General features: G+C 43.4%; 1 protein-coding gene across 1 annotated transcript in view; it reads left to right on the top strand.

Annotated features, from left to right (window-relative positions):
• The window catches only part of MDGA2 (MAM domain containing glycosylphosphatidylinositol anchor 2), a 244,219-nt gene extending 243,086 nt beyond the window's left edge, over positions 1 to 1,133 (top strand). The window contains exon 16 of the mRNA XM_010579851.1: positions 172 to 1,133. Within this exon, the coding sequence (XP_010578153.1) occupies positions 172 to 260 (89 nt within the window). The 3' untranslated portion in view covers positions 261 to 1,133. The remainder of the gene's footprint in view (positions 1 to 171) is intronic.
• Positions 1,134 to 19,334: the final 18,201 nt, after the last annotated feature.

The following is a 19,334-nucleotide window of genomic DNA, read 5'->3' as shown; positions in this document are numbered from 1 at the left end:
GAGAAGCGGAGACAGACAGGTGAGCACCATCCCGTTGTCCTCCCCAGCTGCCTCCATGGTGATGTGCAGGACAGGTCGTGGGGGCTGAGCCGTTTATCTTCTAAGCCTTGTAGCAATGCCGACTGTGTCTGGGCAGCTCTTTAATTCTACCTTTTTCCACCCTTTTTGTAGATTTACGATCAGGTGCTGTTGGGACATTAGCACATATACGACTTATCCCAGTTATCATCCTCATGTCTGTCTTAAGTCATCAGAGGTGACCTTATCCTGGCAGAGGCTACAAAAGATTCACCAGGCACTGGCATGAAGAAAGAGTCTTTGTAAAATGGACATTTAAAAACAAACTACCAAAGATTCCTCCACTGACTGACTCAAAAGTTAAATAAATACATAAATAAATAAAAAAAAAAAATTAAAAAGCACTGGGGACATAAAAGGCATCACGGGAGTGTAACTCACTATGAACCACACGTGAGAACGAGATCTGGCCTAAGTAAGGAAGAGACCTTCAGGTGCTTTTGTGGTCAATAATGAATACAGGATCATCTGGTTGAACTCTCGGAAAAGAGCTATAGAAACCCTTGTCAAAGCACAAAGTCATGGCTGGTTTTGTTTCAAATGAATAGTTTGCTTGTTACCATGGAAACCTAATGGCCTGCCAAAAAAAAAAAGAGAAGGAGAGAGAGAGGAAATAAAAAACAAAAACAGAGAGAGAGAGAGAAACACCTCACTGTAAACAGGGTATGTGAAGAGCTGGCATTCATTTTCCCTTCAAGAAGGTTTTTAGTATAGAGTTAAATAATTGTAGGCCCTTTCTACTTTGGCTGTCACCTCCCCTAGAGAATAACCCTAAATCAGAGCTGTTTTAAGACATTTATGTTTCATTTCTCATGGCTATGCTTGATAACTGTATGCTGTCTCCTTTTGCATGCATTACTATCCAGGATGTGCGACCTGGGCTTACATATTACACAGGCTTATCGGAGTTTGCTTGCGGCCACTCGAACACCCCTCTCCCCTCCCCAACTAAGTCATCTGTTCTAATGAAGTGAAGAAACCAAACCACCGTCTTTTATAAATTGCCATGGAAACCAAGTGCCTTCAATGAAACAAGCCTGATTTAAAAAAAAAATAAAATAAAATAAAATAATATTAATAATTTCAACACAGAAGCTTGCACTGCTAAAATGTGGTTTGTGCAAACTATTTTCTAAACAAACTACGGAGCCTGGGTGTGCAGACTGCAGGCAAGGAGACGAAGCCGATTCTGGAGATGGATGGACCTAAGCTGCTGCGTAAGCCCTTTCGGATGAGATATTTGTTGTTTAACCTTCCAGACAGCCATGGCCTTTCAGCTTATTATCCATTAGAAAATAGCTTCTGTTGGTCCTGGAAACGGGAGCAGCACTCTTTTTTGTTGTTGTCGTTGTTGTTTTTTCAGGTTATCAGGTGGGTCAACCAGAGGAAAAGGTTGTTAAGATACACTTAGCGCAGAAGGTGGTAAAACACAGAAGTGATTTTCTTACTCTAACCTCCATTCGCAAGGCAGTCGGCCCCAGCGTTAGCGGGACGGGGAGGCGTGCGTGGGGGACGGCAGTGCGTACCGAGACACCAAGCAAACCGCAGAGCTCGCTGCGAACCTGGCGCCGGCGAAGCACCCAGGGTGCCGTGCCTCTGCCCTGGAGCCAGACTCTGTGCAGATCGCGAAAGATTATTTTGTTATTGTAGCGAAATTTAAAAAAAAAAAAAAAAAAATCCACTTTTACAACAAAAAGAATAAAAGCTGTACAAATGGTTTTGAGCTACCTGAACACGTACCGTTAGCCAGCTGGTTTTCCACTGCATTGTAAAGTTCCCTTACAGTTGGTTATGACGATTTGAAGACCTTTTTCCTTAAATTATCTCAGCTTTTAACTTCATTTAAAAAAAAAAAAAAGACTTTTGTCTAAAGAAGAGTATTATTATTATAATTATTATAATTATTATTATTATTATTCTGTGTTCTCTCAACACCCTAGGATTAAAAAAACCTGATATGCAAGTAATTGGAGTACAAACATGAAAACAAACAAAGAAATGAGTATAATATTTGCAAATATGAGTATAAAAAGCACAACGAGATGCAGTAAAACAATGACAAGGCTTGATTTTTTTTATTCTGTAGAGAAATGTTTGTGCAAATTCAGTAATTCAACTGAAGAGATAATTTTACAGCTATGTTCAATAAAGCCTCTTTCCAGGTAAGGTATGCCAAGTGGTATGTGTGTTTGTTGAGCAATATGCCCGTGCACCCCAGATGGGTGCGACTGGGATGGCTTGGTTTTTATCTTGATAAACTGGTGTTGTCTGGAGATATAATGGTCCATACTGGTGATGCTCGGGGGCTGGAGCTTTCCGAGGATGCTGTCGGCTCCCTGGTTTGTAAGTGTCTGTAATTCCCCACGCCACGGCGGGAAGGCTGCTCGGAAGATGGTGGGAGCTCTGAGTCTGGATGGATTGTGGGGTTTGACACCCTTAAAAAAAAAAAAAAAACAACAAAAAACAAATTTCTCACTGGCAAGCACTGGGTTTTACTTGTGGACGGAGGACCAGGTCAGGTATGGTGAGACCCTGATGCAGATTTTTGCTTAGGAGGTTGGTGTGTCTCGTAATTCAGGATTTGTGGAAACCAAAGCTTCACACGTACCCTCCCGCTGATCTCTCGTGAAAGCCATGGAACTGCGGGATCGTCCTGGAGGTTTCACTTCGGGCGCTTTTGGTGTGACTGTCTTCGGAGGGGCCGGCTTTGCCCGAGGCTGCTGGGAGCCCTGCCAGGAGTGGAAGCGTGGGGGTTTTTTTTGCGGCAGACTCTCCCGTTACGTGTCCTATCCTGTCTCTGAGCGTCGTGGGATTTGGGCAGCTCCTTTTTGCTCGTTTGGTAGTTTGGGCAGTGGCTGCGGTGATGCTGCTGGCTGGAGGTGCCGCGGCGGGTGCTGCACGAGGTCCCTCATGACAAACCTTGTTCAGCTGTATTTTATGGCACCTGATTTCACTGTGTTGATCAGATGAAACAAAAAAAAAAAAAAGAGTGGCAATCTGTCAGTCATTTTGAAGTCAAACGTGAAGCATTCCATTTCCTTTAAAATATTTTCCCTCAAATTTATCCCATCCAAAAATAGACTCAAAGTAAACTGAAATTTGGACACCCGTGGATCAGCACAGGCCAGGAGAAGCATCTTCGAAGCACCAGGCAGAGCTCCAGCCTCAGGGCTGACAGCGGCAGCAATGACGGGGGACTCTGCGGGAAGGGAGGATTTGGAAAGCGCCCTGCGATGTCCTCTTGTGCTCGGGCAGCTGTGATGAAGACAGCGTGAAGATAATGAGATGGAGATTGTGCTTGCTTGTTTAGATCCCAGGCTGAGACTGCAAACTGAAATCTGTATTTCCTCTTTGTATTTTGATTTTTCTTTCCCTTGGTTGAGGACCACGTTGAGTATTTGATAAAGGTTTTTGACTGACGGCCAAAGACCACAGACATCTTTTTCAGGGCAGGATAATCTGTTTGTCCTGAAAAGCCCAGGTCTTTGTGTGAAAGGAAATTTTATTTCCATGCCTATTTCAGTTTTACTCTGCTTGGGTGCAGAAGAAGGTGCTACGAAAAGCTGGTTTTCTCTTTCAGATGTTGATTTAGGAGTAGTGTTATCTTCCTTTACATTCCAAATACAAGCCACTGAAAAGGCAGTGGGATTTCACTTTGTCTGGGCCATGAGTAAGAAGTAACAACTGAGATATATATTTCCTAGCCTTGATCTTTTTTTTCTTTTTCATTTTGGTGTGAAAATGAATGTAGTATTTGTAAAATTTTTGGACTGACAATCAGACAAAGGGAGTTTGAACTGGTGGCTCTTGTATGAAATTTGCTACATCCTATGATTCAGTTCTTGGGTATCCAATCTAGTAATGTTTCTGATGTATTTTTAGATTGGACATCAAATACATAATTGTGCAAATGCGGGCTTTGCAGCAGCTACAGCACTTGGCTGTTGGGATCAGCGACCATGGTTTCTGTGAGGGTGGCTGTGGGAGTTAACTGAGTGTTTCTGAGGCAGAGGCAGGTGGAGCCCATGATAAACTTTCCAATTTTTTTTCAATTCTTCCTGAGAATGATCTGGGAGAATAAAGACATTATTGGAGTAGTCCCCTTTCATTGCCTCAAGCAAAGCCATGCAAGTTCGTTTCTTTCACAAAACACATAGTTTGAGTGTGAAATCCCACATACAATGCTGGACCATTTTGATCTCACTGTGCTACCAACCCACCACTTCTCCAGCCTGGCTTGGATCCTGGCTGGGACACAAGGGGGATAAAAGAGCGTAGACTAAAAGGGGGCAGACACGTTACAAATCACACTACAAATGTACAATTACGATTTGAAGGCAGAAGCGGCTCCCTGAGAGCCCATCAATGTATCATGTGTGGCTTACATGATGAAGGCATTAACTAGTGGAGGATAGGGTCTTTACACTGAGCCCATCTCATATCAGCCAGGTTTTGGAGACTATTATCTAAAGGTGTGCTACTGTCAGGCCCACAGAAATCCTTGGAAATGTGAAATTTCCTCTTAATTTGGAAGAGGAACTGCTGGTTCACCCAAATGAGATGGAGCTGCAGCTGCCAGTCCCCAAATGGCTGCAAGCCCCTCGCACAGTACCAACATCCACTGATGCTGGAGCAGTTTCCTTCTTGACACCCAGCACTTGAATCTCTGCTGCATTCACCAGCATAAATGGTTTAATTTAGTTTGAACAGCTCTTGGGGCAATTGGGATCCCCAAATTTTAAACCAAATTTGATCAGTGAAAAGATCAGCTTATTGGTCAAGTTTGTTTTCTCTTTTACTGCCTTGTAACGTCAGTGAAATCCCTTTGTAGTGAGCAGTTCAGTCAGAATGCTCAGATTTTTTTCCACCCTTAGTGGAAGAGGCTTACCTGGTTTTATTTTTGGAGGGTTTACTCGCTAGTAATGTTTTTTCATGTATCACAGGATAATTGAAACTCTCTTCCTCCCCAAGAAGAACTGTGATCCATCAGAAGAATGGCTTTCTAGAGCAGTTCAATAAAAAAGATACAGTTTGGTATTATAAGCACTCTCTGCCTATATATGCTAATAAAGAGATTGGGTGCCATCTGGATTAATTCCTGTATTTTCCCATAAAACTATAAAAAGCTATAAAAAAGGTTATTATTACATTTCAAATTCTTTTTTTTTTTGCAAAAACCCAACAGCACAGGAGAGCATGCTCGCTACTATATGGCTGCCCCACCACGATGCCAGTGTCAGTCTCAGCAGCACAGAAGGAATTAAACCAGCATGCACTAACCATTTGATTTTTCTTCGTGCAAAGGAGCTTAGCAACCCACAGCTCATGCAATCCTGCAGTCGCTGGACCTTCAGTGTTCAGAATTTTTATGTCATCTGTCCCTAAACCCCCAACTCCGGTGTCACCTCATAAATCCCATGGGAACGTGCCCTGGCACGCGCTGGTGTAGGCAGGGAAAGGTGATCTGCGGGACTCGGGCTGGGAAGGGATGTGCTGAGCACAAGAACCAGCCATGCCCCTGCTCACAAATTCATCAATCTTAAAACCAATTAAAAGGTAGAAGCGGGAGGATGCATTTGATTTTTGCCCTCTATGCTGCTCATAAGGCTGTTGCAAAACCTCACTGCTGGGAGGTTTGCCACCCACATTCTTGTTGCCAGCATAAATGTGTTTACAGCCGGTTTAGCATCATTTGTTCTTGTGCCAGCAGTGTTAAAACATATTTTCCTCCCTTTCTGGTGTTAAGCTCCTCTCCCTCTGTAAGCCCAGACCACCTTCAGGTCCCCCTTTTAGCTGTTTTTGGCCAGGCTACAATATTTGTATCTCTGGGTTAGAAAAGACATATAGTAAAAAATAAGAGCTATCATTAACCCACATACAGGATACCTGGGATAGTACATCCCGGTGTGACTTACTAAAATACAGTATAGTTTTCCTTTCTATCTGTCAGATTAGGGAGCTTGTACTATGAGCTTTATATTAGGGAAGTTTACTGAATTTTCTCCCCAGAACATGACATCCAAAGTCTGTGAAGATGTCATCCCACTTCCACTCGAGTGCTTCTGGAGAGCAAGTCTTCCAGAGGTTTCAGTGGTGACATTAAGACTTTCCTTTAATAAAATAGCATCTTACCCATACCACTCAGAGAAATAGTTGGGTTATAATGAGACTACTCAAGCGAGAACAAACTGATCAAGTCATCAGAGAACACAATGACACTGTACATGTGGGGAGTAATTCCCTCCTCCCTGTGTGCCCCTCCTCAAACACCCAAAACCATCCAAGTTCAGCAACGAGCTCCTGGTCATTCGCCACATTTTGTAATTTACTGAAAGCAACCCTAGTACTTTAATTACAAAATCTGCATTGGTCGGCTGACAAGAAACTGAAACATAAATAGGACAATTATGTTTGCGTTCCCTGTGTAGATGTGTCTGCATGCATTCTGGTAGCCTCACCTAACATGGTCTCTCCTAGCTGGTTCTTTGTATGACATGACCAGGTTGAGTGTCACCTTATCGGAGCCTAACAAGGACCTATGACGGGTGACTTGCAACCAATTTCCCTCCATTTCTATTCTCTGTAAATTTTTTTCCATTGAGAAAGAGACTTGAATGTTGGCAAGCGCTTGGACAAATGCATATTAATTTAGCTTTGCTCACAGCTAAGGTCATGGTTGACAACTGGAGAAATATCACCGCCGATTCCTCGGGATCCAGGATCTTTGCATGCAACAAGTCTTCACCTTCTGCAGGCTGGAGGTTTGCAGTCCTCCGCCCATAGGGAAGAAACAGGAACACTGCAACAACCACGACTGTAAATCTATTGAATTGTTTTTGATGGATATGACCACAAAAGAGATTGAAGAAACACACATTACTGCAAGTAAGAATTAGCAGCCTCAGCACCTTCTCAGGAAAGATCAGATGTGCTTCTGCTTGCACACTACCAACTACAAAGGGAAAAAATCTGTGTGTTTGTGTGTGTAAATATTATATAAATAACTGTAATTGTATGTATGTAATGTATATATAAAGATTATTACATTTTAACGATCTCAAGTATTGTATATAGCCAAAACTTGGTCTCTTATTTTACTAGCACACCCACTGTAGATTTATTTTTTGTCATTGTTGTTAATGTATCTGGTTAAATTACAAACTGGTCTCACTTTTACCTCAAAGGGTATATGTTCTTTATGTACATTTTATAAAGAAAAAAAAAAAATCACTCAGTAATTTTGGTTACCTTTTCAATTGCCAGCAGTATTTTCTGTCTTGTCCTCTTTGGCTGCGTGCTGTCTTCGCTCCTGCCCCTCAGTTCCACTGCAGTGGAGGGCAGTGGGGAGGGACTGGGTTTGGTGGGCAGTATTTCTCACTCGATATGTCCCTGCCTTCCTGAGAGATGTAAGAAAGGAGGACTGTCTCTCCTCATCCCACCCCTCCACCTCTTGCTAGGTACTGAAAGGTTTTGGTTAGACCATGAAGAAGCCATGCCCCCCTCTTCTCTGCTGGGGCCTTTCCTTCCCTTGCTTGGTGCCAGCAGAGTAACCAGGTTTTACCCAGCCGTACAGACAGCTGAGGGTTGAAGTCCACTTCTTTGACTTTCCATAATGCCCACACAATCCCTGGGAAGCAGAACAAGAGAGAACTGCGTGAAGATGCGTGTACCATGCCAAACCAGGCTATTTCAGAGCACTCCTCCCCGTGCCAGCCACGTGGGTAGAGATGTGATGGGCAGACATAGCTAGCCAGCATATCTCTACGTCTGTGTAATGGTGTGGTGTAGCACAGCATCTCCAGATCCAGCCTGGACCTTACTGCATGACAAGTCCAGATTTGTCAAGGTCAGTGGCTACGCGGTCCAATGTGGGGGTTGCCCATCTGGACCGCAGCAATCGTGGGGTCGATGCCCGTTCTCTGCTACAGGCGTGACTTGGGTATTTCTATTTCTTGTCCAGCTCTTCTAATGAGACCGCAGTTTGGGGCTGGGAGCTATCTCCATCTCTGTGCAGTCAGGCACACTTTTAATCAAGGGGTTTCCAGAGTACTTTAACATGACAAATTAGAAGAGTTATTTCTTCCTGAAGTCTGGTATTAGCTCAAGAACAGGAAGGCTCGAGGTTTTCACTGGCTAGCTACTATATATTTTGAAAAGGCCTAAGTAGGCCATTAAACTTCGTTGGTGTTTGGTGTTTGATGCAAATCAAGGGTAAAGTGCTGTGCTCTGATTTGGCCGTGTTGTGTGTCCATGTCACACTGCTGGAAAAACGAATGCACAAAGAGCAAAGCAGAATTGAAGAGGGAGCCCTCGCTTGTGGTTCCTGCTGCAGCTATGTTGTGTTGGTCTGTGTGGAGATAAACTTTTTTACAATACTTCAGAATTAGAAGTCTATTTTTACTGTAGGTGAAATGAGACTACAATCTACATAAATAAAAGCAGACGTTGTTTCTTGTTACATTTTGCAAACGCTGACATTTCTTTGCCCTTTTCAGTTATGGTGGTTGCCTCCATCATTTTCTTGATGAGATTTGTGACTGTGAGCTGTCAGCTTCGAAGCACATGTTCAAATTAATTCACAAGATAACACTCAGAGTTTCCAGACAACTCGTGCTCTTCAGTGGCCTCCACCATGCTGACAAACAGCAACACACTGAAATTCGCAGCATCAGAAAAGAACTATGCGGGTCTCTCATTTTTCAGCTTGAAACTTTTCACTATCCCATTGGATCTCACAACCTGAAACCCTTTCTACTTGCCCTCATCCTATCCTTAGGATATTCAGTACTCACGCTGGTGGGCTGAAGCATTTTCTTCACTTTATTTCAGACACATTGACCAGCTCCCCCTTCCCCTCATGGTCATTACGTCTTAGGTCCACACTGGGCCAAGAGGAGATCCAAGACCATGGAGTATGAACATAGCCAGTATTACATATATTGCTGTTAGAAGTAGTATATATATATTGTATTTACACCCCAGCTGAGCAAGCTATCCATTGTCAAATGGAGGTGCTCTGCATCATTGCCTGCAGTTGCCACCATCTCCTGTCTGCCTCAGGGACCAGGACTTGAACCTCGCTGTCCCCATCCCACCCAATTCCACAAAGGTTTGTGGAGGTTGGTGGACTGACACAAACATCTATGCAAAAATGTTTGATTTTGATATTGTTTTCCTAAAAAAACCACTGTTAAGTTTGTTGGATAGATTTTACCTGGCTTTTGGTTTTTGGAAACATTTTGTCTGTGAGAACAGGACCATTTCAGAGTAAGATTAGCTAGGGCCAAGTGGCAAGCCTAGCCTGTGAGATAGACTGCCTGTATAGGTCAATGCTTACTCCTAATCAGTTGCTTATTTTTTGTGGAGTTGGTGTATTAGTGCTCTGGATGTGAGTAGCACAGCATGTCGAGCTGCCAGGACTGTCAGATCTGTCTCCCTAGGGAATACTTTTTATTCTTGTTGGAGTTGTTTTGGCATGTTGCTTTTTTTTTTTTTCTTTTTTTGACAGGAGGACAGGGGCGTATTTGCAAGGATTAAAGTATTACTGTAGTGGCTCTAGGCCTTTCACAATCCCCATTATTTGCTCTAATCCCACCAGAACACAATGCTTCTTTCATATTCCTTAATTATGGAGTGAAAATTAATAAAAAATAAGATATAAAAAATGACAGTCTGATGAGGAATGTAAATCCCCATTTATTTTGTGTGCAGCAAAAATTTGTGGTTCTACCGTGTTCAGTAACACTTCACATTTTCAGCCTAACTCCTCAGGGAACAAGGCTTACACGATGCTTCTGTGACTTGTTTTTTGTATCTCTGTCCTTTCATTTTAATAAGTCCTGAAATTTTTGTCCCAATTCAAATGGGCTTGGAGGCCAGTTGAGATCACAATAACAATTTGTTTATTTACAGGTTGGGATTTTTGGGGGAAATGAGCCATCAGGTAAGGATGTTTTGTTACTGCTCCCCAGGAAGGGTGAGTTTGTAGTGAATATCTCTCGAGTGTGGGGAAGGTTTAGTGGGCAGCAGAACATCCAGCCAGGAAAACTACATTGAGAAGAAGTCAGGTTCATGCAGTGACCTGAAAATACCAGCAGACCTAATCCTGCAATAGCCGAATTAAGGCAGGAAGTACATTAAGGACAATGACTATGGAAATGTGAGAATCTCTTGGGGTTTTATTATTATTATTATTATTTTGGTCCCGTCCCCCCCCAGTCTCCCAGGGTCAGTGTAGCTACCAGCATCCTATTCTTCCATTAGAGGCTGAAGACTAGATCCTAAGGACAGGATCAGGCACTAATACTTACACTACTAATTAGGTGCTAATAAGGCACCCTAATGACTCAAGCAGCCAGATTTTCAAACAGCCGTGCCATGCTCCCAAGCACCAAGCCCTGGCAGGGCTTGTGGTCTGGAGATTTTCTGCCTTTGCCATCCGCATAGAGAGGGGCAAAAGGGATCATGGAAAGATTCGAAGAGGTTTTGCGTGGGGAGAGACAAAGTCAAGGCTCTTCAGCCTGGAAAGGAGGCACTGAGAGATGGCATGACAGAAGTCTTAAATCTAGCGGGGTCTGGAAAAAAAGTGGGAATGATTGTTCATATTTCTCATAATACAGAAATAATCACTCAGCCTTACAATACCTTTTCCTCCGAAGTTTGTCTCAGTGTGCAACACATACCATGTGTCCTGTGTTGCAGTCTCGCTGCTTTGTCCTGTATTTTTCCCACCTATTTCCTAGAAGATCCCATGGGCAGGCACCATCTGGTATGAAATACAGGAATGGAATAGAATAGAATAGAACAGAATAGAATATTTTCAGTTGGAAGGGACCTACAATGATCATGTAGTCCAACTCCCTGACCAATTCAGGGCTGACAAAAAGTTCAAGCATGTTGTTAAGGGCATTGGCCAAATGCCTCTTCAACACTGACAGGCTTGGGGCATCAACCACCTCTCCAGGAAGCCTGTTCCAGGGTTTGACCACCCTCTCGGTAAAGAAATGCTGCCTAATGTCCGGTCTCAACCTGCCCTCATGCAGCTTTGAGCCATTCCCAGGCGTCTTGTCACTGGATCCCGGGAGAAGAGCTCAGCACTTCCCTCTCCACGTCCCCTCCTCAGGAAGGTGCAGAGAGTGATGAGTTCACCTCTCAGCCTCCTTTTCTCTGAACTAGAAAACTCAAAGAAGTCCTCTCCTCACCGGACATGCCTTCCAGCCCTTTTGCCAGCTTTGTTGCCCTTCTCTCAACGCACATCCTCCCCTTCCAGGTGTTCAGTGAGCAAAGACAAACCATAACTCTTGCAAACGCAGTCCAGGACTTGGACTTTCATGCTTAGAAACCTCTTCAGCAGCTCTCCTCAGGCTGATGGACCTCTGGTAACAGACAGTGTTTTCTACCCTGTATGTCCTCCTCCTTCTTCCTCTGGTTATTATCAACTCTGCCAACTCTCCTTCAATGCTGTTCTTCCGATTCCCTTGTGAAACATCACTGATGCTCTCTTGCACCTTTGTGTCATTTCATTAGCCTTGGAGAGACCCTTCCAAGGAGTTAATAATGTCCTTAGACTCACTTTTCCTTAGAGAAAGTGAGAAATAAGACAAATACAAATCCTGTTTTGCTTTAAAGGACAAAATGTTCAAAAACTTACTAATAAATTGTCTTCATTGCTAATAGGTGGTAATTGCATCCTGTGTGAAGGCACTGAGAGAGACAGACTGAGGCTTAAATAGCCTCTAAACCTCTTTCTAATTGTCATTATGGGTCCGGCTGTTCACTCAGCAAGAGGATTCTCAGTGCAAGATCCATTCCCTGCTGGGTTTGAACACAGACGAATGCTAATATGGAGCTAATGCAGGGGAGATTGACCACTTGAAAGAAAAGAAAGTATTTGATTTGTCTTATAAAAAAAATTAAGAGCTCTTTTTAATTAAAGAGACTTATTTATCAGGATAACTGGCTGAAAGTGCAGTCTGATATTTTCCGTTTGATTCAGTCCAGGGAACATCTGGGACAGCATCCCTTTGCGTGGCGGGAACATGCGTCCCTGGGTATTTGTTCAATATTGGGTATAATGAGGCTGCCTGGCAGGAGCACTGGATGCAAATTTGATATTAGTGCTGTTACCAGTAACAACAGCATTATAATAATGATAGCAATGCTCTGTGGGACATAGGAGCTGTCAGGAAGAGAGGCGGCGGCTGTCTGCATTAGGTTTGACTCTGGATAACAAAGACTTAATCGTCTTTCAAAAAATAAAGGAAAATAGGAGGATGTTGTGCTTTTTACCTGTCATTGAGTCTTGGTGGATAGAGACAACTCTCTGAAGTGGGGACTGACTCTCTGGGCCTGGGTACAGCGTGGGCTGGCGGGTGGCTGCAGGTCTTGTAGCTGTCCCAAAGCTACGTGTGAAAGCTCGCACACCAGGAACCGACTGTGAGAGCACCGTTTTCAGCAAAAAGTGCTTTGGATGCTAGAGGACCACATGTCCCATGCATCAATGTTGTGAGGGTTTCAGTGCTAGAGATAGTTATGCCATGCAGTTTAAAAAGACTTCAGGTATGTCTATGAGAGTTTTAATACCAGACCAAGTCCACTTCACCCATAAGAAATGAAAGTAGATGTGCCCTGTTTTGGATACCTGGATTCAGTGTCTATCAAAAAAGTGGCTCAGTTTCCTGCTTAGACTCATAGGACATTAGGACAAGGAAGAAAAGTGGAGAACACGAAGAAATCTTTTATTAGCTACAGCAGTCCTTTCCTAGTAAAATTAGCAAGTTGGCAAGAGTGATTAATCTTATAGTCTTAGTATTTTATTGTGAAATTAAGAGGTTACTGGAGGAGGAGAACAAAGTTTCCTTTGTGTGACTGAGAAAATAGGGCACTCCCATAAGCAAGCAGCAAGCATCAGGCTACTGAAAATCAGGGGAAGTTTCTTGCTATAGTGCATAGGGTATCTAATGCTTTCTGGCCTCCTTCGGGACCATCACTGCCTCCAAAGGCCAGGAGTTGCATTAGTTACGTTAATCCGGGAAATAGGATGCAATTTGCTGCAGTACGTAGATGCCAATACTGAAACAGCTTGCCAGGAGAAATGGTGAGTTTACCAGCGTTTTGGGTGTGTCAGGTGACATTAGATTTCGTCAGAGAAGATAAGCTTTATCTTGGGAAGAGAAATCCAGCCATAGTCAGCCTTTGTGGTCCTCTTCGACTTTGGGGTCCGTGACTCTCAACAGCATCCCACCCATGGGCAAGAGAGGAGAGAGAAGCCTGTCTTGCCCTAAGCATGCTCCAAACATGTGAAGACCGTGATTATAATCAAATCTCATATCTCAGGGCTTCAGGCAATTGCTTGCAGGTGCCAGGAAGGAATTCACCTCCAGACACAGCTGCTCACACTCATTCTGGCTGTATTGGCTCGCTGTTAAGCTGAAGCAGCAGGGATTTGCCACAGCTGGAGATGGACAGGGTGGCTCTGCAGGTTGTACTTGTGGCTGCTCTGTCCGGATGCCTGCCAGGTGGTTCTTGTTCACATTTGTAAGGTAAGCTGGCATATTCGCAGCTCATGAAGGAATTTTTGACCAGGTGGAACTAACAGATTGTTTTGTTCTTTCTTGCCTTCCTCCACAGGACAGTCTGGCACGGGTCATCTATTCAATTCCCTGCCCATGCATCCATGGTGTGTGGGTCTCCTGTGGCACACAACAGCTCATCCATTTGCAAAGAATGAAAGATTTCCATTTACTTACTGCTATGAGAGTGGATATAGGGGTTTCCAATGAAGTTTAATGATCTGTGACATTCAGGTTATGATTCAGGTGATCTAAGGATTTCATCTGCATTTAAACTGCATGACTTTTTTCTTAGTGTAGACATTAGCCTCACAGCAGAAGTATATTTTTCAAATGAGTAATCAGGCAGGATTTTATATTTGTTATGTGGTTAAAGGCCGAAACGTTGTCAGACAATGTGTGGTGCCTTCCTGATGGTAACTCAGTCTTTTATAGACCTGTAAAATGAGGCCCTACCTAGCTAGGACCTCTCTGTGTATCTATTGCCAGGATTTAAATCTCACAAATCCATCATCCTGTCCTGGGAATGGAGAGATACACGGGACTGGTGTTTGTAGAGCAGTTGGCAGAATTTGGCTTTGGAGATAACAACAGTATTTAAGTCACCTTGTGTGGAAAATTTATGATTGCAATTAATCTGTTTCCATGAGCTGCTGTCATCTAATGACCAGTATGTCGTATCACAGCACGGTCAAAGCTGAGCGTACGAACACTCTAAATAAATACGGCATGGCTGTCAACTTTATTGAGACCAGACCCATCACTGTGTTCCTCTTCCTTCCTCCACTACCTCCCTGAAAGCTCATTTTTCTCTACCAAAACACTATCATCTCCCGCACTGCTACCTCTGCCTCTCCACCTCCTTGGACATGGGGAGACGTTGAGGTTTGAAGCAACTTGAGGAAGAAGGAACCTGAAGGCACCAAGACATTTTCAGAGCAGATGGAGGCTGTGAAATCTGTCCCAACAGGACTGAATGTTGCAGGCAACAGTCCAGGTTGTCTGCAAGTGAGAGGTTTGGCTGATCTGGGGAGGATGGCTGGGATGCTGGAGCTGAGGGCAAGGACAGGGGCCTGGAGATGGGAGCCAGGGTTGATACCAGGATGTGGCCGCAAAGGGAAAGAAAGGGTTGGCCAGTGCTTGGGCCCTAGGACAGTACATGGTGATCAGGCTGCTGTCTGGCACTGGTGCTGACCCACTCCTGACTCATCTGCCCTCTCTCCCTGTGAGAAACGAGCACCACCAGCAGCGAGAGGCTAGAAAGGACTCGGGTGAGGTTGCAAACCCATACCTTAAGCCAGAACACGATGAGACTGACTGCATTCCTTCTGTCAGCTTCTGCCCTGGTCCAGTGAGGTTACTGTGGTTGAATGCTCAAGGGCTTTATCTGATAGAGTTTTTGGCACAAGATTCCAAAATTGCAATGAAAATAACCTCTGGCCAGATACCACTTAGTCCTGGAGCTGCCTGTCCACTCTAATCACGTCCCTACCACCACCTTTTCCAGCCTTTGCATGCCGTATATAATTTCCGAGCATGCCAGGACCTTTGAGAGTTTCAGCAAGTTTAGCCAGGCTTTTATCTCCAACACAATCCTCTTCAGGGGATCTGTGGTGTGCAGCCATAGTCCACGCCAGCAGGACTGTGCTCCCTGCAAACACAGCTCTAGCCAGTTCCTTCTAATGAATGCTTTCCTAGCGTACCGTATTGCTTCTCATCACGGTCTTTGCAATGGAGAGGCCAGAAGAGTCCAGATGGCGGCTTTTCCCCTGATTGCATTTGGCCTGTTCAGCAAAAATGGCAAAATTCGCAGCGTTAAGGAGCGTAACCGCAAAAGGCAGCGTGGCTTTTTGTGTCGCCTCGTGCATAGCAGATTCAGCTGAAGCGGGGAGAGCTGCATGCACCGTCCTCCTCCCGCAGCCAGTAAAGCGGCGGGGGGGCTCCGGTGCAAAAGGAGGGGGAACAAGCACTTTGGAGCTACGTGCCTTTTGCAGAGCCTCTCCTGAGCATGTTTACACAGCCAAAGCAAAACACAGGATCTGGCTCATTTTGCGAGATGATTACATGATTTGTAGACGTACTCCTGGGGACAATGATAATCTCTTCAGAGAAGGCTGAAGAATTGGTACCTCGGTAAAACTTCCTTCAGTTTTATTAATTGAATTCAACTCTTCCTTTGCTGATATGCAGAAGACCATATTTTCTTGCTTTGTCATTCCTAATGAAAATCTTCTCACATCTGGGACATATATTATATACCTAGCTGGTATATTAAATGCATTTCCTCTATAATATAGAGATATTTTTTTATTTAAGATGAAAAATTAATTGAACAACTAATCTTCCTACTTCTGCTGTTGCTCTATGTAGTGAAATTTAATTTCATTACTAAAAGTACATGTTCCATTACGCTTTTTAAGTGGTATATTTATTTTTCTAATGAACTTTAATTTTAGTCCCTTAAGGAACATGACCATATTGAGATCCAGACTAAATTCTGCATTTTGCTTTGAGTTGTAGACATTAGTCAGAATGTATTAGATTTATTGGTTCTTTTGATTAACCTTAAAGGAGACAAGACTTCATCAGTAACCATCTCTGGAAACATTTTTCTTTTTTTTTTTTTTAATGTATGTTAATCAGTTTTCCAGGCACACCTCCATGTGCTGGCTGTATTATTCAGGTTTCTTTTCATCTTGGTTACTTTAATCCAATGGAAAACTCATGTCAATTCTAATTCTTCCAGCTTTGGACAAGTCTTCAGAGTCCCACCAACACCCATTATGCTCTTCTTTGAAATAACTTGGAAAAATCCAACTGAAGTTCTTAATCCTGCCAAATTTATGCATATGCTCAGTTTTGCTCAAGTGACTAATCCCCTGGAAGGGATCATGTTCATGTACTATGTGCCCAAATCTCTGGAACCTGGAAGCTTAAGAGTATACCCATCAGGCAGTACACTTCAAAGAGATCGAAACTGCTGACCTGACCCAACGTAGATCTAGACAACATAGTGCAGCACAACTTTATTAGAGCTTATGTATGGATGCAGAAAAAGGAGCGTGTTTTTTTTTTTCCCTCTAGGGCCCCTGAGCCAACAAATCCTGTTTCTTGGCTGTGCTGGCTTTTGCTTTCAAGATCTCTCTGCCTCCAGTTGTGAAATGAATCCTTGCTGAGAAACTCCAGTGCCTCCATGCTTTTGCTACCCTTTCCAAAGACATCATGAGCAGCACTTTAGTATATCCACCATTTTCTTGGCTTTCCTTTCTATATATTTAGGATCAGATGCCAGCTGAACTTTGTGTTTGGGTTGTTTGTTCTTTTTTTCCCCTCTCTTTCTTCTAAGCCAAAGGTTATTGCTTATTCCTTTTCATCTAGGCAGAAATTATTTTACATTCTTTCCAATTGCTCTATTTGAAAATTCATTCAAAGGCATTATAATTGAGATCTGAGATTTTCATTTCACATATGACAAAAGCCAAGATTATCTCCTGCTGAAAATCACACCTGGCTCCAAACTTCAAAACTAGTATGAGCCACAGTTCATTATGGGAGATGCAGTCAAGGGCAGAGGGGAGAAATTAAAATACTCCAGTAAGAAATTTTCATGAAATTCCCAGACTGAAATACTGAGGTTTGGCTATGTCTCAGCATCTAGTTGAAAATTCATTTATTTGCTTTTCCTTGGGAAAAAAAAAGCCAAACAAAAACAACAAAACAACACACTAGGTTTAATCTGGATGAGAAAAGAGGAGTTAGTATGCTCTCCCTCAGCACTGTGTCCTTTGCTGAGCAGGAGGTGTAAGAAGGTACAGTGGGAATCAGGAGAGGAATAGATGCTTATTCCTCTTACCAGTAAAATAGGATTTCCCAGTGAAGAATGCATTGACTTCCTTAGTGCAGAAATAAGCCATGATTCACCTCCAAAAAATGCTCTGGGATTGTTAGGAAACGTGTCAACACAAGATGGATGTAATTACTGGGGTCTGCTCAGCACTGATGAACAGCGGTTTGGAAAATTCTGTTCAGTTTAGGGCATTACAACTCAGCAAATATCCAGAGAAGCGAGATATCCTACAGGACACTGCCATGAATGAAAAGGTGTTTGAGAAACTTGGCGTTTCTCCTGAGGAAAGGTGCGAGAACTGACTTTGTCTTGCTTGGAAGAAAGACGATGGAAGGGGATATGATAAGCCTTTTCGGCAAGGAGGTACCAGCAGACATCAATGTGGTCCCCAGATGAGCAGGGTGACCTGATGACCACCTGTGTAATGGTGATCGGTTGCCCCGGATTGCTGGAGAACAGAGATTAGTAAAGCTGTGAGTCTTGTAGCATATAAGAGTTTGTTATAAAAAGAGTCGTCCCCTTTCTCTGCTTGTGTCAACAGGAAAGCATGAGGCGGCAGGACTAAGGTGAGCGCTGGAGGTGACGTGGTGTGTCATGAAACCGTTCCCAGCTGTGACAGTGAAATCACCAGGATGCCACCGCTATGGAGAGGTTTCCTTAGGAGCAGAGTAGACCTGGCATGGGCCAGGGGCACTCGGCCAAGCCTCAATGCAAGAGCTGCAGCAGATGTGTTTGCCAGTCAACTTGACTTGCGTACCCTCCACCCCTGGGGGGCTTCTAGCTGGTTTGACAATGGTGAGCTGCACGACCCTTCCCCAAAAGTGGTTTGCTGTGACAAGATCTAGTTAGGAGTCTTCTAAGAGATGCGAAGCCAAGAGAGAGGGTTCCTGGAAAATGCTAGTAAATTGTATTGAATTATTCTTTGGGCTGTATCAGTTCCAATTATTTTTAGTGAAGAAGTCAGTCTGGGTTTCCCAGCCAGGTCCTTTAAGAGGATTTTCCCATGCCCTTCTCCAGGGCTTTGCATAGAGCTCTTTAGGAGGTTTGGTAATAAATCTTCAAACTAACAAATTTTTAATGAAGAGTTCAATGGCCATATCCTAGAGGATATATGGCCCATGAATGGAAACAGTTTGTTTTTCCTGAGTGTAAATCAAGGTAGCTATTTCTTGTGTGAAAAATTCCCCATTTCTCAAAGAAAGAACAACAAGAAGCATTCTGAAGGCCACTAAGCCACTTAGACAAGTAGGCATAGGAGATCATAAAAGATGCCCTGGATTTTTTGCTGATCTAAAGTTATTGTGAACCAGCCAGCCAGCTGAGCAACAATTATTTAAGAAATTGAAGATCTGCTCTTCCTTTTTCATATTTTTTCCCCTTTCCTGAGAGTCATAAAAGACTAATGGTGAACAAAAAGCAAAACCCTCATTCAAACACACCATGTGTCCTGAGGACTTGAGGAGTCACTCCTGTGATTTCCCTCAGCTGACCATTGACCACTTCCAGCTGTTCCAAATTTTCTCTGGAATCACTTCATTTTAATTTAACTAGAAAACAAAGACAGGCTGTCTTACAGGTGTGCTTTCAGTTTTACTAGGGCTGAGCTTTCTGAAGAGTGAGTCCTTGTGTGGTGTTCTAATGAAAGTTGGGTAAGTTTTAATGAGAAATACTGTAACTTGAAGCAGAAATTCAAAGCACTCTATCTTAGTAACTTTTATGTCAAAGGTCTCATATTCCTCCATTACCTTTGAATTCTGTCTTATAAATTGTGATTAAGACATGTCTTCTAGAAAGGCATGTAGGCTTGAAGATTTTAAGAGATTAAAACCAAACATTTT

The sequence above is a fragment of the Haliaeetus leucocephalus genome, unplaced genomic scaffold (assembly GCF_000737465.1).
Source record: "Haliaeetus leucocephalus isolate CR32 unplaced genomic scaffold, Haliaeetus_leucocephalus-4.0 Scaffold678, whole genome shotgun sequence".
NCBI lineage: Eukaryota > Metazoa > Chordata > Aves > Accipitriformes > Accipitridae > Haliaeetus > Haliaeetus leucocephalus.
Note: the sequence above shows the minus strand (reverse complement) of the source record. Positions and strands in the feature narration are given on the sequence as shown.